The following is a 23,722-nucleotide window of genomic DNA, read 5'->3' on the forward strand; positions in this document are numbered from 1 at the left end:
GCACTTTGCCGCTGTGAGTCACCTCACGCCAACAACTTGATGTTCAGCTGCTGTATCTTGGAATTCAGCTTGTGCCCATCTAGATTCAGGATGACCTTCTGGAGGAACTCAAAGGTGTTCTTGAAGTTGTCTGAAGCTTCGATCAAGGGCATAAAAGAGCCCAAACGGCATGATGAACACCACGATGACACCGCCAACGTCGTTTAGGACTGTCATGCCTTCCATCACGATTCCCACCTCCTCTGGTCCCCATCTCTTCGGGTGATGTGAATCCCCATGACAGCGTTTTCAATGTCCCCCTCTGCATCCTCAGGAGCAGAGACCTGAGAAAAAAAGACACCGAGCACTTGTGTAATATATATAATATATTAATAAAGGGAAAAAAGTAATAAAGGAAAACAAATAAGTCATAAAAAAGAGGTAATGTAATTAAGTAATACAAAGTATAAAACTAATAAAAAGTAATACAGTAATATAAAGTATAAGAGTAATAACAATTTTAAAAAGTTCATTCTAAACTACTATGAAAAACAAAAAAGCAAGTGATTTAGTTGGTGTGAGTCTGCGTTAATCTTGCTGCATCTGCTCAAGTCAGTCAGGAGAAAAGAAGGAAAGACGACTGAGCGCAAGATCTGGCACGTGCAAAGGGAAGTCTCCAATTAAACACTTTCATGTTGCATTGATATGCACACCATCTAACCTAAACAAATCTAATAAATGAAAGTAATCCTAGATTTTGTGTTACACCCATTAATTATAAATATCTTCATTTGTGTAATTGATTAAATTAAATGTATCAAACCATATTTAAATGTGGCACCTCTAAGAAGGGCTTGAATTGTTTTTTGAGGGCTCTAACTGGATCAATATCACTGTTATTGGATCAATATCACTGTAAAGTAATACAAATTAATAGTTATAAAAAATAAAGTTATACAAAATAAAGTTATAAAAAGTATTAAAAAAGGTAATTAATAAAGGTAACAAAATAATTTTGAGCAAAAAAGTAATAAAAAGTACAAAAGTAATTTAAAAAATGTACAAAAGTAATGTAAAAGTTAAAAAAAGTTAAAACGTTTTTTAAAAGTTAAAAAGTAATAAAAAAATGTTAAAGTTAAAAAGTAATAAAAAGTAATAAAGTAATTAAAAGACGGGAAACAAATTATACAGTAGCGAGGTTCATTCTAAACTACTATGAAAAACAGAAAAGTAAGTGATTTAGTTGGTGTGAGTGCGTTAATCTTGCTGCATCTGCTCAGGTCACAGTCAGGAGAAAATAAGGAAAGACGACAGAGCGAGATCTGGCACGTGCAAAGGGAAGTCCCCAATTAAACACTTTTTTAAAAAAAAAATCTTCATTTGTGTAATTGATTTAATTAAATATATCAAACCATATTTAAATGTCACCTCTAAGAAGGGCTTGAATCGTTTTTTTGTGCAGTGTTGGTCTGGCTCTGCTTGTGAGACCCCTATTTTTATGAATGTGCAAATATTTAAATCATTGAGGTGTCCCTTTTAAATCATATAATTTGGTCTGTCCATTCACAAAAAGACTTTACATGAAGGATTATCTTTTATTGCTTTTAGATACATGCATACACTCTTAGTTATAAACAACACACATCAAACTGTGGACTTTCTGTTCATTGCGGGTGCTCTGTGACCCTGAGTGAAAAGCTTGTTGACCTGCGCGTACATCTGACTGCATGGAGATATATGATATGTAATATTGATTAGAGGTACACCATAACATACATGAATAATACAATAAATATCAACCTTACTATCCTCCAATTTAAAGGACCAATCCTAAAACATGGCGCACATGGATCAACCTTCAGTCTCAATCCGGGACCTGCGGACAACCGGGGAGCGCCGCCGCCTTCTCGCAGACGGCCGCAAGGTGACGCCCTCGTTAAGTTTAAACCGAGCGATGCCGCCGACCTCGTCCAGCTTCTTGGCGCTGCAGAACGGCGTCGGGACCTTCACGGTGTTACCGAACTTGGAGTAGTCCACCGCGTACATGCCGTCCTCCTCGCAGATGGTGGGCACGAAGCGCTGCCCCCACAGGATCTCCTCCGACACGTAGGAGGTCCTGGCTTGGGTGGTGATGCCCGTGGTCTCCACCACCCCCTCCAGCACCGCGATCACCTCCAAGTCATCGTGCTGCAGCTCAAACGCCGACAGATCATACAGAGGGCTGTCCTTGTCGATCACGTGACATATGATGAGGGGGGTCACCAGGAAGACGCCGTTGGTGCCCACCGGGTTATCCATGCGGATGTCGATCTGGTCCAGAGGCACCACCTCGCCCTCCTTGGTGGTGGTTCTCCTGACCACCTGCAACCGCACGGTGGCGCTGATGATCATGCTTTTCCTCAGATCCCCGATGCGCATCATGAAGCACAGCTTGTTGTTTCGCACTGAGATGACTGCGTGCTTGCTGAAAATGAGCGTCTCTGCGCGCCGATTGGCCTGCGCCGTTTTCATGAAGATGCAGCCGAGCATGATGGCGTTGATGAGCAGTCCGACGATGTTCTGCACGATAAGGACTAAGATGGCGGAGACGCACTCCTCCGTGACCATCCGCCCCCCGAAGCCGATGGTCACCTGGACCTCTATAGAGAAGAGGAACGCGGAGGCGAAGGAGTGAATGTCCGTTACGCACGGGACAAAGCCATCTCCAGGCTGGTCCAAGTCGCCGTGCGCAAATGCAATAAGCCACCAGATCATCCCGAAAAGAAGCCAGCTGCATAGAAAGGACATGGTGAAAATGGTGAGCGTGTGGAGCCATTTTAAATCCACCAGGGTGGTGAAGACGTCCTGCAAGAATCGACCCTGTTCTCGGATGTTGGTGTGCGCTACATTGCAGGTGCCGTTTTTGGTCACGAACCGTGCTTTCCTCGGTTTGGCTTTAAAGAACTTTGGCTGCAGGACATTCTCAGCCAGACGTGTGAGCAAGTAATCATCAGGAACGAGTCCTTTCCTGGACAACATAGCGCTCCCATGCTACGGACCCACAGCCTGTGTGGTGTCTCTGAGTGATTCGTCGCTGCCCTGATACAAGATGAATTATTTCCTCTTTTCTTGGTGTCTTTTCCTCCAGCGAGCTCTTCAGCTGTCGAGCGCGGTAGATTCTTGTCCGTTTTCTGTAGGTATGTGCGCTCCTCACGTTGCCCTCCAGATCAGGCGCTCCACACCCGCCAAGTCTCTGGGGGGAATTCTTCTTCCAGCCCCGCAGCTGTTGCGGTCACTTACACCCACAGACACACAGGGCAGAGATGAACCACACCTCCCCGTCCCACTGAGAATCGACCCAGTGTGCACTCGCCGTGGAAAGTCAATACGATGTTAAATGGGTCTCTGGGTTGAGTTGTGTCATCCTTTGGGGTCGGAAGGCTCCTGGTGGCGCAGTCGGTTCTGTGCTGACTGCGCCACTTCCCTGTAGCTTGGTAACGTGAGATGGAGAAGTTGTGAGTTGAGGTGGGCCTACACCGCCCCCCACCATCCCTGTGGTGGCCCTCCTTTGGGTTTCAATGTGAATGCGGGAGTGGGCCCATCAAGCTGAAAGGCCACAGGCAGCTCTGGATATAAAATGGTTAAATATAGAGCACTCTGCAAATCATCTTCAGGCTGTTTGCATCAACGATGCTTTATGAACAGAAAGCGGGCTGTTCACCGACCGGAATCTTCATCTACCTAATAATGGCAACAGAGTGACAAGTAATATTAGTAATTATATTGTAATTACTATAACTTCGAATACAAAGTATTGAATAAATAAATAAAAATCAAAGATCTCAAAAATGAGTACAACTTCTTTGACTTTCCTGATGAAATAGAGTCTACAGTGATTCACAGCTGATTTCATTCAAACTAAAGTAGGTAAGAAGGTAACATGTCATTAATATATAAATAAAAAATGTTGAATTCAGCTTTCCAAAGTATTTCAATTTCAATTCAGTTTAATTTGTATAGCCCAATATACAAAATTAGCCTCAGAAGGCTTTACAATAGTCTTTTTGATTATGTAAAGGTTGAGAGCAAATTTATTACCACCAGTCACAGTTTTTACAGTGACATGCAGGACTTTCTGTTCCACCTTGGGGACCTTTACTTTATTTCTGGCGGCTGCGCTCCTCTCACTTTCTAACTTTCTGACATCACATGTCGGTGCTGGCTGCAGACGCAGCTGCTCATCCTGTGACACGCCGGAGTTATGAGGATGATCAGCACCATTAGGTATTTTGTCCTCGCCAGTGTGTCCTCAGCTCTTCTTAAACCTTCACGCTCCTGATGACTCTGTTATTTCATAACATGTCATCAAGTTTTTGTCCCACAAGCACAAAAAACTTTTGAAATCATTACTCCCCACCCACCCAAAAAAAGAAGAAAAGAAAAACACACCTTCGTGATAATTTATGTTTTATTAACAAAGAATTTACTTTTTATATACAAATATCATACAACATGATTATAAAAGGAATATATTTTCCATGGGACAATTGCACTTTGAATGTCTTCTTCTGAAGCTTCCTCCCTTCTTGTGCTACTTGTCTGCTCGCACGAAGGAGGTGAAGACGCTGTCCTCCTTGGCCAGCAGGGCCTGGGGCCTGTCGTACTCCAGGATGATGCCCCGCTTCATCACAATCACCAGGTCGGCGTTCAGGATGGTGTGGACGCGGTGCTGCGCGGCAGACGGGAAGAAAACCATCACTACACTCACACTAAATTCATCTTTTGAAACAAAAAAATCAACGCTTTAACAAATAATTTACTTTCTACAGATAAGTTAAAGTATGAGATGAAATAAGAGGTTCCGGTTCAGGAAAATGTTCTTCCACAGTAAAATATGAAATGTCATTAGGTGAAGAGATGACTTTATCTTGAAATAACCTGAAGTATTCAGAGGTAAAATTATCCCAAAGGTCTGGCATCTGCTCTGATTTTCCCTTTCCTTATTTACTCTTACCTTTTTAGTTTACAGGATAATCCCACATAATCAGTTAGATGTTTCTGTTGGTCCACTCATCTGTTTGCTTTGTATCCCTTTACAAGAACTGCCTCCGCAGTGCAGGACGAAGGTCAGCACTCAGCTCTCAGGGGGAATGTAAATGCCTGGCATGTGTGGGGGAGGTACTCACCGCTATAGTCACAACTGTCCGATCAGCAAAAGCCGTCATCACCACTTTCTGCAGGATGCTCTCCTGTGAGGACAGAGGCAGCGGAGGGAGGGGGGGGGGTCATTGACTTTTACGCTGACGCAGAATCAAGGACCAAAAACAGAAGAACGAGTGAGCGAGAGTAAAATAAAGAGCAATTTCAACAGTTGCCATGTTACTTTTGCAGCGCTCAACCGTGTTAAAGCTCATTTTTGAAACAGTCCCGTCTCGTGTTCCTCGCCGTCGTGTCCCTGATTAACCGCTCGGCCGGGTTTCCTGGAGGCCGGTGCAGCTGCGTTATTGTGAGCCTGAAACGTTTCTCTTCGTGACCGATCATTCTGGAACGGGTCTGAACTTTTAAAACACTGATTCGCCCTCCGGCTCCGAGTATTTCCCCTCCATTGCACACTTCCTCCACTCCGGCTTTCATTTTTTATCCTCCTCTTATAAAAAAAAAAAAAGAAGCATCACTTAAAAGGTGCAACCCTTTGACCCGAAACTGATAAGAATGACCGTCACTTCGATTATGATACATATTTAAATCAATGAAATAAGAGCTAACGACAACTACACCTGCATTATTATGTAATATTTTTAAATGTATGCTCGGTTGAGAGACACACGATGCACACAGTGCCTCACAGTGCTCTCTTGTAGCCGCTCACACTGACCGTTGCCATGTCGATGGACGCGGTGGCTTCGTCCATGATGAGGATGCTGCTCTTCCTGACGAAGGCTCGGGCCAGGCAGAACAGCTGCCGCTGACCCTGGCTGAAATTTTCTCCTCCCTCTGTCACCATGGCATCTGAATAAAATAAATATTCATACATATTGTTAGTTTTCATATTCATGCATGCTCATAACATATTTTAAATCAGAGACTGTGTTAAAACGTAGCACTGGATATTATTTCAGCAAAAAGAGAGGGCAAAAGTTAATTGGCCATCAAACTCCTGCAGATCAATAATTGTATTGATTTTCCATTCAGGTCCCTGTGTTAAAAATGCTTTAATATGCAGTTAATTATTAAAGAGATAGACAGGAACTAAGGGGGAGAGAGAGAGAGAAAGAAAGAGAAAGAGAGGGGGTATAACCCTAACAGCAGGTTTTATATGATTCAGGAGATAAAGTGTGGCGAATCCTTCAAAATATAGTTTTACTTGGTATTTATTTTAAATTAGTATATAATGAAATAAAACATTCATTTTGAATTTCACAAACTAAGATCTTTTATCAAACTCAATCCCGATCAATGCAGCAATGAAGACTGACTGCAAATGAGTGTTGTCGGCTTTTTATGCAAAACAAGAGTCATCCGTCACAACTAGGACCAGCAGAGACTAATGTGCTGGTCAAAAGCTTCACAAATAATACAGATCAGACAGATATTTTAAAGGCTTCATGGGGGCGACTGAGGGTCACTGGTTAGTGCTTCTCAAATCCCCGCCCTAGTCGATGTGTCCTTGAGCAAGACACTCAACCCCGAATTGCTCCCTGTGTCGACAGTGTATGAATGTAACATGATTGTAAGTCGCTTTGGATAAAAGCGACAGCTAAATATAATATAATGTAATTTAATGCAATGTAATGTAATATAAGGTAATGTAATTTAATGTAATGTGATGTAACACAAACACATGCACACACACACACACGCATATTTCTCACCCAGGCCTCCTGGGAGGGATTTAACAACAGGCTTCAGCTGAGCGATCTCCAGAGCTTCCCACAGCATCTCATCTGTAGCCTTCATCTCTGGGTCCAGGTTGAACCTACACACACACACACACACACACACACACACACACACACGCACACGTATTAATACACTTTTGGAGTCTTATTTAGCGTCATTATACACCCTCAACTAACGTTAACATTTAATAAACAACAACATCATCGATCTATTTGAAGTAGCTCCTCCCTCCCTTACCTCTCTTCCTTAAAGTGTCCAAGTGTACACTACAGGAAGTGATGAGGTCTCTCTCTCTCCTGCTTTTACCACACAGTCTAAAATTAGCCAGTGAAGTTTTGGGACGAGTCTCCTCTTATCTCCAAACCTTCAGGTCCACTCGGGAATCAAAGGAGTGTCTTTGAAGTGTGTCACATTTCGCCAGCCGCATGCTTGATTGCTGGAGATTTTTAAAAACTTGATTTTCACTCAAAAATAAACCTCTGCGGCGAGTCGTCCTGCTGGGAAAATTAATTGAGAATCGAAGCTCCTCGTACCGGATGGCGCCGCTGAACAGGAAGGGGTCTTGAAGGATGATGGACAAGCGAGACCTGAGCGTCTGCAGAGGCAGCTGGGCGATGTCGATGCCATCGATAATAATCTTCCCTGTGAAGGAGAGGAAAAACACACCGCTCACACACACATCACACACTTCAAAGTCGGAGCCGGTCAATGTCAGCGTTGGTGTTTTTCCGTACCCTCAAACATGTCCACCATGCGGAACAGGGCCAAGGAGAAAGAGGATTTCCCGCTGCCTGTCCTTCCACAGATTCCCACCTGAGAACCAACGAGTCCGACCCGTCACCATCTTCAGCATTTAGTTCTTCACATGTTGTGTCACAGGTGTGGCTGTGTGGCTCTACCTTCTGCCCGGGGTCGATGTCTACGTTGACGTTTTTGAGCACTGGCTTCAGCGTGGCGTCATATCGGACGCTCAGATTCTGGATCTTGATCTCTCCCTGTCGGGGCCAGCCGTCAGGGACCTGAGACTCAGCTGGGACAGACGCACTCATCAGCTTCCCCCGGGCGACCTCTTGGCTCACAATTAGAAGTACGCGCGGCACACCTGCTGCTGCGCAGGTTGTGTTATAGTGCGACTGTGAGAAGCATCACGACGTGACAGACGTGGTTCAAAACTAAACGTTACTAAATAGTTCATTAAAAGTCCCAAACTACATGAAGTTTAAAGCATTCCCGACTCATCAAAGGAGGTGAACAATCCCACAGGTGTGTCTCAGGTGTGTCTCAGGTGTGTCTCAGGTGTGTCTCAGGTGTGTCTCAGGTGTGTCTCAGGTGTGTCTCATGTGCTTCAAGCAAGCCTGGTGACATAATTACAAAGTGTATTTGTCACACTCCCGATGCCGCGTCAACTTTCAGGCGGATGTTCATGCTCTAAGTTAATAAAGTGGAAATTGTAACAACTCCTTTGAGGTTGATTAATCACAGAGGTTACAAATAAACACCGCCTATTCATTTTGAAAGTGGCTAAAGGTGTCATGTGATCAGTCAGTGACTTAGTCAGTGATGTACTTTCATGTTTGTGCTGCTGGCCTCACACATGAAACCCAGAAGGTTGACTTAAAGGAGAGTGTCGCTGCACTCACTGAGCAGTCCCTCGTAGTTCTCCGGTTCAGTTTTGAGGAGGCCGTTAATTCTCTTGACTGAGCCGAGCTGTACCTCAATGTCTGCCAGATTACGCACCATCCAGTTCATGTAGTTGGATACCTGATACAGAGGAGAAGGAGCAGGAGGAGGAGTTGGTGACATTATTGGGCACATTAATGGTCTATGACAAATGATAACAAAGAATGTGCTCAACATGTAATTATTCAGTTTATCTGAAATTGTTAAATTCACCAAATTTGGAAACACATACATAGAGAAATAATTTTTAAAATCATCTTCAACCATCGGCTTCAACAGATTAACAGGCAGATTTTACATGATGTCACTTTTAAAAGTTATATTATTTGCTGCAAGAAATGCAATTAGCCACTGATTATCCATCTTTATAAATCCCTCCATATGTATCCCACAAAGTATGAAAACAATGTAAAGAAAAAGAATGTATATGATTTTTTTTCCACATTCAATATAATCAGATACAATCGTACTTCAAACCCAAAGTAAGTAAGTAAGTTAGAAAAATTAAAGTATAATCAAACGTGCTCAGAGCAGAACAAAAAATCTCATTATAAATTGTAAATTATACACCTGTAATGTCACACCCACACACACACACACACACACACACACACACACACACACACACACACACACACACACACAGCCTCACCATGAGTGCGTATGTCAGTCCCAGCCCCACCAGACCTGGAGACAGCTTGTTGTAGAGAGCGTCAGCGATGGAGGCGACAGCGGCCACCAACACGACTAAGGCTCCAATATACTCCTGGAGAGAGGAAGACAACGCTGAACATGACGACTTCAAAAAGTACAGCAGAAACATGAAGTCCATCGGTTTATTGTCAACACACACAAAACGCCCCGTTTGTTTTCTTTTGCCCATTAATCGCTCGACACCTGGCGGTCGTCTCCTCTTTCACATTGTGAAACACAAGAAGCCGAGCGAGCTGCGAGCCGCATGCAGTCGGTCCATAAAACATCACATGAAGATCACAGAATGGGATCTTCATAAAGCGAGTGATGAAAAATTCATTTTTCCCAGGATCCCAACAGAGGGAGCCAGCGACATGAACAGCTGCTGTCGTACAAACCGTAAACAGGAGTAAAGTGAACAGGAGGCGGGTCATTACCATTCGGACCTCCAGCCAGCGGTTGGCTGCGGTGAGGAAGAGAGATGCGACGTTGTTGGCGTCCGTGAACTGCAGTAACCTCTGTCTGAAGCGGGGCTCGTACCTGTGACGGACAAAGACACATTGCTGTTGCTTTCTGGGAGTTTATCTGCCGGACAGCAATAATGTAGTGAATTATCTAAATTATTAAACTTCTTTTTTTAAATGATAGACACATGTCATCCTCATTACAGGAAGTTATATAGTAATAATGACAGTTACAACATTTGAGAAGAACATGTCTAGGTTGCAGTGAAACTATGACAGTAGAGACAACAGATTAAACATATCAAACTCTGAACATGTTGGAAGAGAAATAGATGATAGATTTATGCATTTGTAACCGGATATTTCCACAAAAAAGTTAAATTCGTAAAATTAAACTTATGCCTTCTAGCTTATTGAAACAATTTGAATATGCAAATACTGCGCATGTATTATGAAAGCTCCACTCATAGTATGCACTGGAGACTTCACATTTCCACTTCAAGTTGCATTTTGGACCTTGAATGGACACTTTTAAAGTTTGTATCCCACTTATTAAACATCGTTGGACAATAAGATGAAAGCTCATCCAGGTGATCATAACCACCTGAGGGCCCTGATTGTAGTGAGACCTTCCATCGTCTCAGAGAAGTGGCAGAGGAGAGGCAGCTGGGTGCTGTCCTCCAGCTGCTGCAGGTCACTGACCAGAAGACACGGGACACATTAGAGAGGAAATATCAACTGGAGCAACGCTAAAATAATATCACAGGTTGTGGTAAGATGAGTAAGGTAAGGTGAGAGTGGCGAGGAAAGCACAACTGCACGGTTGAAGAACCGTTGAATTAAAAATATAAATATAAATATGAGGTAAAGTGCACAGACGGGCATAATATTATATATATATATATATATATATATATATATGAAGTAATAAATCCAATTTTATTCATCAAAAGGGCTGTGCCTTAAGAGAAATCTATTTTTAAGCAGAAAATGTCAAATTAAAATATGTTAAGTAGAAAAATATAAATATAATGAGCCTTGGAAACTGTCCCCTGTGTTATTTGTGTGTGACTGTAGAACGTAAACGAATGAGATGAAAACAGTGATCAATACGTCAGTGGTATCTGTCCCTCCGTCCCACACGACTCACCTGGAGGCCACCCGGAAGTATTTCTGGATGAAATAGCAGGTGACGCCCAGCGGCAGGAGCGCCATAAGAAAGATGGGGGTCACGTAGCAGATGACGCCCAGAGCGGACACACACAGCAGGGTGGAGCGGGACAGGCACTCCAGGGTCGTGGGGATGTGCTGGTCTATTGTGTTCGTGTCCGTGGAAAACCTGTTGAGGATGCTGCCGAGCGGAGTCGTTTCAAACAGCCTGGATGGAGGACCACATGGAAATAACCATTTCAGAATTTAATCTCAAAACGGTTTCATTGTCCCAGATTACATTCTTCCTATAAACCCAGAGACCATATTAGTCTTTCCACACGTCGACAATAAGACAAAGACTGGTTGAATGAATTAAGTTGTGTGAAATGCATGTGTTGATTTAGCTGTGGGCGTAGATACAGTCCATGCAGGTGTGTGCATGTGAGCGTTTCATGTCAGTGACGTCTCGAGGTTTGTGTCAGGAAAGCAGATGGTGCTCTGTAGCTCGGAGTAATGGAGGGAAGAATAATATGCTTTTAAACGTTGTTCCTCTGTTTAAATGATCTGGTTCAGCACACACACACACACACAGTACAGTGAGTTCATAAGGAGGCCGAGCTGCAGCACGCACACACACACACACACACACACACACACACACACACACACACACACACACACACACACACACACACACACACACACACACACACACACACACACACACACACACACACACACACACACACACACACACACACACACACACACACGGAGCGCCGGACCTCATGGGGGCCAGGATGATCTTGTTGAGCAGGTCGTGGTGCAGCTCTTTGGCCACTTTGAGGCCGGTCCACTCCACGGCCACCGAGGTGGCCAGACACAGGACGATGCCCAGGCAGCACAGCACGCTGAACACCGACAGATACCACGAGTGAAAGCCCTGCAGAGAGAGAGAGAGAGAGAACAAGCCTTATTTAAAACTCTGAGGCCGGTCTAATGTGACAGAAGTCTTTTTTTTATTTTTATAACTTTTTATTTTGCATTTTCCACAAACAGATTATTCCTTGACATCTAGAAAAATATATATATATAATAATAATATAGCTACAACAAAATAAAATCAGCACACATCCAAATCCATCCATATCCACATAAACACCCGCCAAAGTTTCCCACCCATCCCCTCCCACATGTTTATACCCTCCAAGAGTAGGACCCAATGAGGAGGGAGGGAAGGACCAAACAATCAAACTACATACCACCAAATGATAAGCATGGAGTACAAAGTAAAATAACTAAAGAAAGGTAAAAGGCATTAATGTGAAAAGTAAATAAATAAATATAAATAAATAAATAAATTACAAATCAACAGACATTCATTTCATACCCAGATTTTTCATAGACCTCTTTGTTTTGCAGTTGCACTGTATGTGTACAACCTCAATCCCTCTCAGTTATAACATTTACATCCAATATCGACTCTAGATATAACGAGAGAACAAGCCTTATTTAAAACTCTGAGGCCGGTCTAATGTGACAGAAGTCTTTTAAAGCTGATCTGGCAACATTTGTGATTTCATTGACTCTGAATCAAACTTCTCTACTTTCATTTAGTCTTCATTAGACACACTAATAACACTCTTTGTTAATCCACTTCAACGTTGTATGTTGTGAACTTCAGCAATGCCTCTCCTCCTCCTGTCAGGCAGCAGCCTGGCGGTTACATGCAGTGATGTGCCAGAAGTTGTCTTTGATAGCAGAACAGGAGGACAACAGGAGTGTCCTCTCACGGATTTGTCTCCAGCGCGCCGCCGATGAGATAAAGCTGGCAGCGTGCAGCTGTTGGTGTACGGCACGAGGACTCGTGAACTTCACACTCGCCAAACACCAGATGACTGTGAATAGCCTCTGCATGACTGTGAAATGTGACTTAGCATTACAGTTCACAGGACAGACAGACACACAGACACGCCTGTTAATAATAGAGATGCTCCTCCTGGAACATGAAAAGCTTCCACAGCTGGTCTGACCCCGACGTGTGAACGAAGCAGCTTAACATTCGCCGGTACTCATATTGTGTCTCTGAGCGAGAGTGTGTCTCTGTGTGTGTGTGTGTGTGTGTTTGGTCCGATGGTCGTGGCATCTTTTTTGAGCTCTATTAGGACATATACTTAGGAAAGAAGACAAGCTTTAAACTGAATGAAGGTGAAGAAGAAGTTTATGTCGGTGGCACATTGTCCTTCAGCCACACACACACTTTGTTCTGTTGTTTCTAAATTTAAAAAAGATTTATAACAGATCATATCAGCTAAGACTAAAAGCCTCAGAGATCATTTATGATTTCTGCAGATCTGTCGACAAATCCACATGAAACAAAGCTCTGCATGTTTACATTCCCCCAGAACGTTCTCTGAGACTCCGTCAGAGCGTTGTTGTTGTTGCTGCTGCTTCGGGACGTGTGAGCCAACGCTCCATCTGGAGCTGGCAGGGCCTGTGTTTGTGTTTCAGGCCTCAACTGAGATTCTTAGGAGAATGAGTGTGAAGAGCGTGATGTCATTTCACTCCAGCTTGGTCGAAACGAAATAGGCCAGCAACCATTATTTCCATTATTGGATATAGTGCTTCTTTTTTTTATTGCGTGGTCTATAAAATGTCTTAAAATGGTGAAAAGTGCAATACAAATTTTCTGAAGCCCACTGTGATCAAATATATTGATCTGTCCGACCAACAGTCAAAAACCTGAAGATATCCTGTGTCACATAAGACAATGTTACACCTCCCCTTGGACTTCAAAATAGAAGAGTAAAAAGTCTATAAATCACGTTTTGACTTGCATCTAATTTTGATACATTTTGAAAGCCCAAAGATCCAAAACTATACAATACTGATTATATATCATTGAAGCTCGGCAATAAGATTGGAAAAGCAGTTCATCCTCATTCAGAGGCTACAAGTAGAGAATGTGAGGCCCTTTTGAGGGAAAAACAGACAAAACCATAGAAATAATCAATCAGGAAAAGACTTCTTGACTTCAGACTGATGACCAACACAAGAGCTCCAGTCCAGCCGCTCACCTGAACGACGGTCGTGTTGTGAGCCGTCGCTGTGATCTTGGCCGCGATGACGTTGGACGTCCAGTGTGCCAGCCAGTAGTCGATGGCGACCATGAGGGAGTGTTTGAGGAGCTGAGAGAGGAGGAGCAGGCTGAGCAGCACGACCCCGGCGGAGGACAGGTAGATGCCACAGGAGCGCCAGGGGATGGTGGCCCGCTGACGCACCGACATGTCGTCGTCATCGTCGCTCTCGAGAGATTCCTCTGGGATCGAGACAGAGACGAGTCTTGGTTTAGATTTTCTTACAAGAGAGTTATAGATTTATTTAAGTAGGAAATTATTGCATTTTCTAAGACATGAATGTGAATATGTGTGCTTTACGTAAAAGCACACATAATTCACATTCATGTATTAGTACACTGCAAAAATTAAAATCGAAGTCAGATGAAATATCTCAAATTAAGGCAATCTATGCTTGTTTTTTGACTGACAAAATATTTATTCTTACAAGGCAGGGTTAGGGTTAGAGCATTTCACTTGTTTTAAGAAATCTTGGCAAGTCAAATTTTCCTGTTCTGTTGGCAGATAATTTGGCTTATTTCAAGTAATATTCCCTCATTTTATTACTTTTTTTTCTTGTTTTTTAAGCTGATTTTTTGCAGTGTAAAGCACACATAATTAACATAATATATGAATGTGAATTATGTGTGCTTTACGTAAAAGACTATTTCCAACTGTCGTCTCCTCTGCTTTGACTCATGTGCTCCCTGACCTGTCTGGCCCTCCTCCTCCTCCTCCTCCTCCTACCACTGCTTCTCACTATTTTATTATCTCTGTTTACCTTCGCATTTAAAATGCGGAAGGTAATGTTTTGATCGCCGTGTATTTATTTATTTGTATGCGTGTTATTCGCATAAGTAAAAAAGTATTAAACCGAATCGCATGAAATTTGGTGGGATGATTGGTTATTATCCGGGGACCATTTGATTAGATTTTGGGATCGATCGGGTCAAAGGTCATGGTCAAGGTCATGAAAAGGTCAACATCTTCTTTTTACCATAGCGCGGTCAATTTATATCCAATTGGCATGCAACTAATGCCAACATGTTCATAATTCAATGCCCAATCTTGTGATATGCGAAGGTATGTGCTCTACCGAGTGCCCGTTCTAGTTCTCTATCTGTTTCTGTCACCTTTCCTGACCCATACATCAGCTTTGTCTGAGGAGCATCTACCAACAAAGGACAGGAAGAGAGGAGCAGAAAGGGCACACAGGTTCAACTGAGAGGAGCAGCCACAGAGAAAAGCGGTATTCATGTTATGTAACGCAAAGAAAATGATTAATCACATGAGTGGCATGTTTTTCAAGGGAAACGGTGCAGTCAAGACTAACTGGCGAGGCGGCACTCGTTAGTGACCTCCAGGGATGTCAATAAATATTACATAAATTCATGCAGCAACCTTCTGAGCATGAGGCTGTACGTGGGAGCGGAGGAGGAAGAGCGTGACAAGCAGGGCTGAACCATCGTCTATTGTGCAGCCATGATGGCAGCACAATAGGTAGGTTTTGCAGAGCAGGAGTGAAAAATGTTTTGGAGAGTGAAACAAATCGATACGTGATGAGATTCTAAGATGGTGGGAGAAGCTGACCGCGTCACGAAGCCACAGACTTGGTTTTCAGTCCACGTCACGACACAACAGGCCCAGAAGAAGGTCCGGAGCATTTGACACCCCTGTCATGTTTTCTTTTTTTTTAATGATATATTAAATAAAGAATAAAGGACGAGGATGGTGTTCAAGGAATTCTGGAATCATTCAAATTATTGCAGCAGGTGTTACATTAAAAATAAGCCGTTCAGCTTAAACTTTAATGTAATGCAAGAGTGCTGCTCCTCAGCAAATACACACAGGAGGAGAAGGGAAATGATACTCCGCCTTTAGTATTATTATCAGTATACACACGCATGGATTATAAACATGAAATCAAGCTGTTGTTTCCTGCGACCTCTCACCTTCCTCCTCCTCTTCGGTCCTGGCGGCCTCTCGGGAGTACATGGCCCTCCGAAGGTTTTTCCTCTCCAGGTCTGTCATACTCGCTGCCTTCGTCTCCTAGAGGAGACATAAAGACAACAATCTGGTGAGACATTTAGCCAACAGGTAATCAAACTGTCATCAGCAGCACTGGGTTGTGTGCAACTCTCCTGAATCTAAAAACTATCACATCAACGAGAAGATTCAGAGTCATTAAGGATTCATCAGCACTTCGAATGTCCAGTGAGTTTTACCGTCTCAAACGCCTGGTCCTGCCGGTGCATCAGCGTCTTCCACTGCTCAAAGAGTTCAGGCTCAGACTTCTGGATGTTTTTCATCGTCCCTTCAGCCTGGATAGTGCCATCTTTCATGGCAATGATCTAATAAAAACATACAGACAGAAGAGGAAATGCAATCTCATTAGCTGGGACTGGAAAAGAATCGTTATGTGATCTGGAATCTTTCTGAGATAAACTACATTCCCAAATGTAATATTTACACACACACACACAAGTCTTACCCAGTCTGCTTGTGGGAGATACTGAAGTTTGTGTGTGACCAACACCACCGTCCTCTTCTCCTCTTTCAGGAGCTTGAGGATGCCGTCCTGCATCAGATGGTCACTCAGATGGATGTCTAAGGCCGAGAATGGGTCGTCCTAAAAGAAATGCAGAAATAGACAACACTGATTAAATAGGTACTGGGTTCAACTAATGCACGGAAGAAAAAATGCATTGATTCATCAGCTCAGATACTTTTCAAGCCCTAAATTTGCTTATCCCGGCATGTTCTGTCTTTCTTCATCGTATATGACAGTAAATTGCGACTCGTACAGCTTTAGACTTAAGTCAGAAAACAACAACAAATTGACAACATCATTGTGGCCTCTGAGACATTTTAAAAACCATGCTGTTTTTCAATTCATAAACTAAAAGATTTATAGAGAAATTAATCTGCAGATCAACTGATAATGAAGCCATAGCCATAACAAACATGTAATATAAAGTCATTATTAATAACTGAGGGGCAATAAAATCCAAAAGTCAGTTGAAAGTTGCATTGAGCTTCTCAGCCCTGCAGCTGAGCTCAAGAGAGCGTGTTGCTATGTTTGTCAATAGGAACAAATCAGAAATAATATCACATCTGACACTCTGGGTAAAGCTCCTCAATCTTTCACTGTGAATATTAATAGTAAATATAATTCGAACAAGTGCGATCCGTCAACTGAAACCATTCTCTGGATCGAAGGTGTGTGTGTGTGAGGACAAGGACTCACCAGAAATACCACGTGGGTCTGTTGGTACAAGGCTCGGGCGACGCTGATTCGTTGTTTCTGTCCCCCTGACAGGATGATACCCTGCAGAGGGAGAACACGCTATTACACGATTTCACACCAAAGAGGGTTAAGCAACTTGATACGATCTATAAATGTGTGTGGCAGTAGCCTCCAGAGTAACAAAGGAGTTCACGGCTTATTTCCCGCATTCCTGATGCGTGAAGAAATCCAACCGGACAGAGCTTTGGTCGAACGAGGTCAGGCCAGCTCCCTGCACACGTACATCACAGTGATGATGACAGAGGAGTTTGCGATACAGGGAGCCACAGTGGGAGCTAGGGCCAGATCTGGAATGCTCTGTCTGTCTCTTTAGATCTGTAAAATAAAAAGACCACAGAGGAACTCCAAGAAAATCATGAGCTTTACTGACCCGCTCACCGACCTCTGTCTGGTCCCCCTGCGGAAGGATGTCGATGTCCGGCTGAAGAGAGCAGGCCTCTATGACAGCTTCGTACCTGGCAGGCCGGAAAACAGAGGCAGAATACGAATGAGGACAGCGATCAGCCAGAAGGGAACCAAGGAACTGCTCATTATTAACCTTGAGACGGGGAATTATTTTGAATGATGCATATATCATTTGCTAAAAGACGGAACTGAGGCAAAATAATATGAGGTTTCAGCAGCCCCTGGGGTTGAACTTCAAATATTTTGCCCTGAGAACTCAATCCGACTGGCTTCAACAGACACAGAAAGAGATTCAGAGAGCACAGAGAAACATTGGGAACAAAATTGGGATCAGTCATTCATCCGTGTTCATCGCCATCTCGGTCTCATCCATTGGGATCTACCCCCTGGGTCTTGAAGATGCAGTGGACACAAAGCCGCCCTCAGTTGTACATGACAGCTTGACGGTTCTGTAATTGCTGAATCTTTGAGAACATTGTGACCTAACATGTGGGGTCACAGGCCAGAATAGGTTTATTATATTCATGAATAGGATGTGACCTTATCTCAGTCTGAATCTAACACATGACAGCGATCCAGACACCCGTCACATCTCTTGGAGCACAGTGCCTGAGCACATACTCCTCCAGATGCATGGCTTGGACTGCATACCTTTTAAACACGGCATGGTAAAAGGACAAATTCATTGTAAAACATGTTGAGACTAAGAGCCACGCCCATGCTGGCAGCTCTGTGAGTCGGCACTTAGCACAGTGTAATATTAATAAACTAAGAAAAGCTGAGCTGTAACCATGGTCACACATGTAGGCAGTGTTTACCTCCTGCATTATGGCAGGTGCAGACAACATATTAATTATAAACTTTAAAGGTTTGAAATAACTGAATTTATAAAAGTGAACCTGCAGCAACCATGTCCAATATACCTTTTTCATAGCAGCCATAGTGACATGAAATAGCAGCTAAACACAGGTAAGCAGGTTTAATTTAGGATTTTTAACATGTGGTTCTATTTATTTTAGCATATTTCAGTGAGCTATGATACACAAACGCAGCAACCTGAATGGAAAATAACCAAAGTATCATTGGTAACAACTGTGTCTACGCGACTATTCCATGTCAACATAGTTGCTGTGAAAAAGGCATATTAATACAGCTTTAAACCCACAGCATCTTTGTTTTTAAAATCCCACAGCTTCTCTTAATCATCACATCAAATAAACGGACAGCAGAAAGGAACAGGGGAGGACCGTGAGGAAGAGATGTGTGAAAAGGAAGACAAAGGAGACAGCGAGGAGAGGCAGCGCAGGTCTCCACGGTAACAAAGCAAAGCGGTCCATTAGGTGAATTTTATGAAAACAGTCCATTAGACTCAAAGAGAGCCGAGAACCATAAATCCGAGCAACTGGCCTTTCGGAAAGACCATTTGTAGTGAGGATGAAAATTGTCAGGGTGAGTGATTGCGTTAGAGTATAGGTCATTAAAAGAGAATGTGTGTGTTTTTGATTGTGCTCACGGAGGCGAGAGGAGGATGTGTGACTGAGCCAGGAGAGAGTTAAACTAGTCAACTCAACGAAAAAAGAGAAATCCTGGCTCCATGTCAAATCAGGTTATTTGTGAAGGAACTTTTTTTTTTTTTCACTGGACCCAAAGTGTTGACTTAATCAGGCATCAACAAGTTCAATTACCACATTGGCCTCAGGGAGCGGGGAGGTTATCGACTCTCATTTGGCCTCACAGCTTGATCTGACAACACAGTAATTACTCTCTTATAACTACTCTGTCAAAGTAGTTCAGTGTGGAGCTCGTCCACAAACAAACCATTTCAGTAAAACTAAAACGATTAAACTAGAGTTTGCTTTGAAATGAGGATGTTGGAACGCAATCTTGACAAACAACAAACTGCGACACTCAAGTTGACCAGTTTATCCAGTACACCAAGATAACATATAAAGAATAGAACTGTCCTTCTGTTTGCTGCTCTTTCTACACTTCATCTCACTCATTTGATGAAATGTATTTCTGGTTGCTGTGCCCTTGTGGGCTCTGGGTTTACAGAAATCCTATTTGGATCTGCTAGGGGCCTTTGATGAATATTGTTCTAACTAGACTCTGGGTTGAGGTTGTGCTGCACTTGAACCTCCTTTGGGCAAGCATGTTCCCTTTCTCCTTGAATGTGGTGTGCAGGGAGTTTACTGCTTGTCTTTTGACCCCTGCAAGTGTAGGCCATGGCTACCCCCCTTCAGTGGGTTCAGGAGGTGGGTCCTCCCGGCCTCTCGCTGGTCAGCTCGATATTTTTGTGGCCAAAAAAAACATTTCTGTGCAAAATATTCTCTTCTACATACCGGTGAAGCAGCTCAGCAGAGTTTAAAGCGGTATAACCTTCATCGCAGCATCTTTTAAGCCGCTGGTCGGGTGCAGGCGTGAGGTCTTACCTCGGTTTGATCATGGGCATCTCAAAGGTGATGTTCTCCACCAGTGTCGCATTCAACAGCCAGGGCTTCTGGGCAGCGTAGGCCACAGCACCTCTCTTCCTACCGGCGGTTTTGAAACACATGCAAAAGAGTTGAACAATCAATAATCTGTTCTTCATGTTCACATTCGACTTCTTATTCATTTTTTTAGTTTCAGACCATGTTTAACAAACTGCTCAACCTCTGGACCAGAGGGTCTCCAAAGCCTCCGAAGCTTTCATAACAACTCCAGTCCATAAAGAACTGGTCCAGATATCATTATATTTAGACTGCGGTGTGTTTGGGAGGTCAATATGCAGCTTAGGGTCGCTGGGATAAAGAGGGAATATCTGTTTCTCTTTTATTGTCAGTGGGTTTCTAGATGAGCACGACTCGAGGATTGCTTTTCTACTCGGCTGGTCATTGTAATGCGTCTCCATGGAGACCGTCTGGTGTGGAGCATTTGTCAAAACTCACCTGATTTCTCCGTCACCTGCTGCATCTCTGTCAGTGGGACTGCAGAGAAAGAAACACACACACACACACACACACACACACAAAACATTACATAGGAAATACTGTTCCCTCTAAAATAAACAGATTATTGACTCATTCATGAAATGATTAACAGATAACAAACAAACACACACAATTACACACTCACACACACACACACATACACACTCTAACCCATATATTCTTCCCTCACTATGGCAATAATTGCTCAGCAGGCCAAACACTAACAGGCCATCAACTGCCCTATATGAACCCATCTATCATTAGCTGTGATCGTATCCTCCCTAAAAATAACGCCGCCACCCCTTTACGATTTGTTTTATTCCGGTAATTTGCTGAAATGCAAATCCACATAAACGCATGAGGACTCTGACGCATTGAGAGGATCCGATTCCTCATGCTGAGATTAGTCCGTGGCTGACGTGATGCTTGTGGCTGTTCGCTGGTTTCCAGTTCATCTCTGCAAGCTGCGAAGGCAGCGAGCTTGAGAGATGAGAACAGAAGGAGTCCAGCACAAGCAATGTATTGCTTCTTTTTTTTTTTACTTACCAAACTTATCAAACAACCAGTAACAGACTTTTTGAACCATGTGGTTTGTAATCTAAGGAACAGCTGAGGCCATCTTAAACCATATTATTGATTTGATTAGTCCAGAGCCCCGTTGACTAAAAGTGTGCTTACACAATAGTAAAGAACATTAAATTAGTCTTAAATTGATGAGTGTTTTGTTCACCTGTACACTGAAATGGTCTCGATCACTGTACCGCACTATTTAAACACACACATATATGTTGTCCTCTTCCGTCGTTCACCAGACAAATCCCAAACTTAAAATATAATGCTATCAATACACACAGAGCGAGACGTAAAACACAAGCTGTCAAATGATCAGTTGAAATACTGCAGCCAAATGTAGGTCAACATGGATGCCTCAGTGTGTGTGTGTGTGTGTGTTTGTGTCAAGTAAGAGTGAAAAAAAAAGGCATGACCAGTTGTGCTACACATAGATCTAAAACAGTGATAATTCTGAACTGTCAACAGAGATTTTTGTTTTTAAATAGACATTTGTGTCCAGTCTATTATTGTTTATGTGCAGCAGCTGAACTAAATGTCCCTCCTGTCATCACACACTGTGCACTGGTTTGCACTTGGAAAATGTTCCTGCAATCCAGGTTGACAATGTTATAATATATAGTATATAACATGTATTTGACTCATACTGACTTCTGTCCTTAGATGTTCATACAGGTTTGAAATGATCTTTTAAGACATAATACACATTTAAAAAACACACAATGGCACTGAATGTATTTCTTTTCACTTTTCTCCAACCTACCTCTCATCTTCCTCAGACTCCAGGGTTGGCAGGCTGCAACAAATAAAGGTGGGACTTACTTAATGGAAGTGTATGTAACAATACTGCATTTGTACAAACTGTACATAAATACAGTATACACACACACACACACAACACACACACAGACAACCATTCACATTTAGGCTTGAAACTTCTAAACTCATTAAAATATGGTTGGAGCTTTGCACATGCTCAGCAGATCCTGCGGTGTATTTTTAGGTTTCCCAAGTTGACACCTCTCTGGTCCAGGGAAGCCGACTCTCTTAATTTACACCAGTAAACTGAAGCAGCTTGAAGATCACGGCTGTTAGGAGGAGAACTCGTGACGGATATTTAAGAAGCTCTAGCATGCCACAAACATACATGTAAACAATACTGTATGAATGTATACAAAAACACTCGAGTGAATGGTGTCATGAACTCTAAACAGGAGGTGTTAAACTGAACTAAAGACTATTATTTTAATGTTACATTAAAACATAATGCACATTTTTGTATTTAGCTCTAAATCTATTTGACTTTTATCATTTCTTCATCGTTTTTCTTTATTTTTTTCTAATTGTCTTCTACTTTCTTTCTTTTTTAACTAGAGATGCCAAAACCGGCCATAGGCGTGAAGTTCCTACCCTACTTCCTGCGATCGACTTTAGTCTCTATTACACAGCTGTGAAGCTTTGTGGTGGTGACAAAATCTGCCCACAGAAAAATAAACTATTAAAGAACTCAGAGCTGCTTCTTCAGCCGGGCGGCCAGGACCACCGAGTGAAAACAAAACCAGCTTCGTTGTTGTGGATGGGAAAAATCCATTAAAATAAAAAGGAACACAAGTGATTAGCAAAACACAAAGAAGAATGCAAGTACCCCTTGAGAAAAGGACCTCAACACCTAATGAACCTTAAGGACCCTGCAGCCTGATGGAGGGCAGAGGGTGAACACATGAGCATCACGCCAACAACATCTCGGCCTGAAGTCCTGAGGACTATTTCCCCCTCATACGAATCAGCACCTCAACGTTCCTTCAACTCTTTCTTATCATCAAAGTCAGGGTGAGGAACTTCCCACAGTTTCTATCTTCATCAACTAAAACGTCTATTTAAAACCGTACGTCGGTAATGATGGTGCATGTTCATTGTGATGACCACGCCTGATGATTACTGCCCTATGATACTCTCTTGATTAAGGTTGTTTCTTGTTTTTTTAGCTCAACAGCTGAAACACAGCTACAAACAATATAAAGAGGTCAGTGCTGGTTTCACATTGTATTTTGGGCTCAGCCAGTTGATGTGGTGCAGTTTAATACTTCAGCAAGCAAAGTTTGGCGTCACAACCTCGCTGTACAGCTGTCTGTGCTGCCCAGTTTGGAGACTGTGGACCAAACTGCAAACAAGGTACCCAACCTGCACTGCTTTAACCGGATACTGAGGTCAGGCCGCAAATAGTCATCCACTTCAGCGATAGAGAAGGCCCAGAGGCTCCCTGCTCTGTGCCATATTTAGAGTGGGAGTGCAGAGTGGTGATGGGAGCAGGTGGGTGAGGAATGGGGGCCCCGCAATGGACATTAAAGGTTGCAAATGGAAAAGAAAAGATAGCGCCCAGCTTGACCTGTATTTGACCGCCTCACAGGTTTCATTTCCTCCAAAATGAATCAGAGTGGTTCAAAAGCAAGCGATTAACACAGCGAGTGGAGACACGACTCGTTCCTGATGATGTTGTACTGCCGTGTT

The 23,722-nt window shown here is 43.0% G+C and overlaps 2 protein-coding genes across 2 annotated transcripts in view; both read right to left on the reverse strand.

Moving 5' to 3' along the window:
• Positions 1-1,560: 1,560 nt before the first annotated feature.
• Positions 1,561-3,789, reverse strand: kcnj11 (potassium inwardly rectifying channel subfamily J member 11). The gene has a single exon (XM_056416843.1). The coding sequence runs from the start codon at positions 2,995-2,997 to the stop codon at positions 1,831-1,833; it is 1,167 nt and encodes a 388-aa protein (XP_056272818.1). The 5' UTR covers positions 2,998-3,789; the 3' UTR covers positions 1,561-1,830.
• A 619-nt stretch (positions 3,790-4,408) lies between these two features.
• The window catches only part of abcc8 (ATP-binding cassette, sub-family C (CFTR/MRP), member 8), a 48,136-nt gene continuing 28,822 nt past the window's right edge, over positions 4,409-23,722 (reverse strand). The window contains exons 18-39 of the mRNA XM_056417156.1: positions 21,978-22,010; positions 20,603-20,641; positions 20,108-20,206; positions 17,641-17,725; positions 17,211-17,291; positions 16,455-16,592; positions 16,189-16,314; positions 15,916-16,012; positions 13,925-14,166; positions 11,633-11,790; positions 10,846-11,073; positions 10,300-10,392; positions 9,669-9,771; positions 9,191-9,304; positions 8,499-8,619; positions 7,758-7,888; positions 7,593-7,671; positions 7,392-7,500; positions 6,831-6,934; positions 5,834-5,967; positions 5,145-5,207; positions 4,409-4,687 (exon numbers count right to left, since the gene is read on the reverse strand). Coding sequence (XP_056273131.1) covers positions 4,550-4,687; positions 5,145-5,207; positions 5,834-5,967; positions 6,831-6,934; positions 7,392-7,500; positions 7,593-7,671; positions 7,758-7,888; positions 8,499-8,619; positions 9,191-9,304; positions 9,669-9,771; positions 10,300-10,392; positions 10,846-11,073; positions 11,633-11,790; positions 13,925-14,166; positions 15,916-16,012; positions 16,189-16,314; positions 16,455-16,592; positions 17,211-17,291; positions 17,641-17,725; positions 20,108-20,206; positions 20,603-20,641; positions 21,978-22,010 — 2,515 coding nt within the window. The 3' untranslated portion in view covers positions 4,409-4,549. The remainder of the gene's footprint in view (positions 4,688-5,144; positions 5,208-5,833; positions 5,968-6,830; positions 6,935-7,391; positions 7,501-7,592; positions 7,672-7,757; positions 7,889-8,498; positions 8,620-9,190; positions 9,305-9,668; positions 9,772-10,299; positions 10,393-10,845; positions 11,074-11,632; positions 11,791-13,924; positions 14,167-15,915; positions 16,013-16,188; positions 16,315-16,454; positions 16,593-17,210; positions 17,292-17,640; positions 17,726-20,107; positions 20,207-20,602; positions 20,642-21,977; positions 22,011-23,722) is intronic.

Source organism: Pseudoliparis swirei, chromosome 6 (assembly GCF_029220125.1).
Source record: "Pseudoliparis swirei isolate HS2019 ecotype Mariana Trench chromosome 6, NWPU_hadal_v1, whole genome shotgun sequence".
Taxonomy (NCBI): Eukaryota; Metazoa; Chordata; class Actinopteri; order Perciformes; family Liparidae; genus Pseudoliparis; species Pseudoliparis swirei.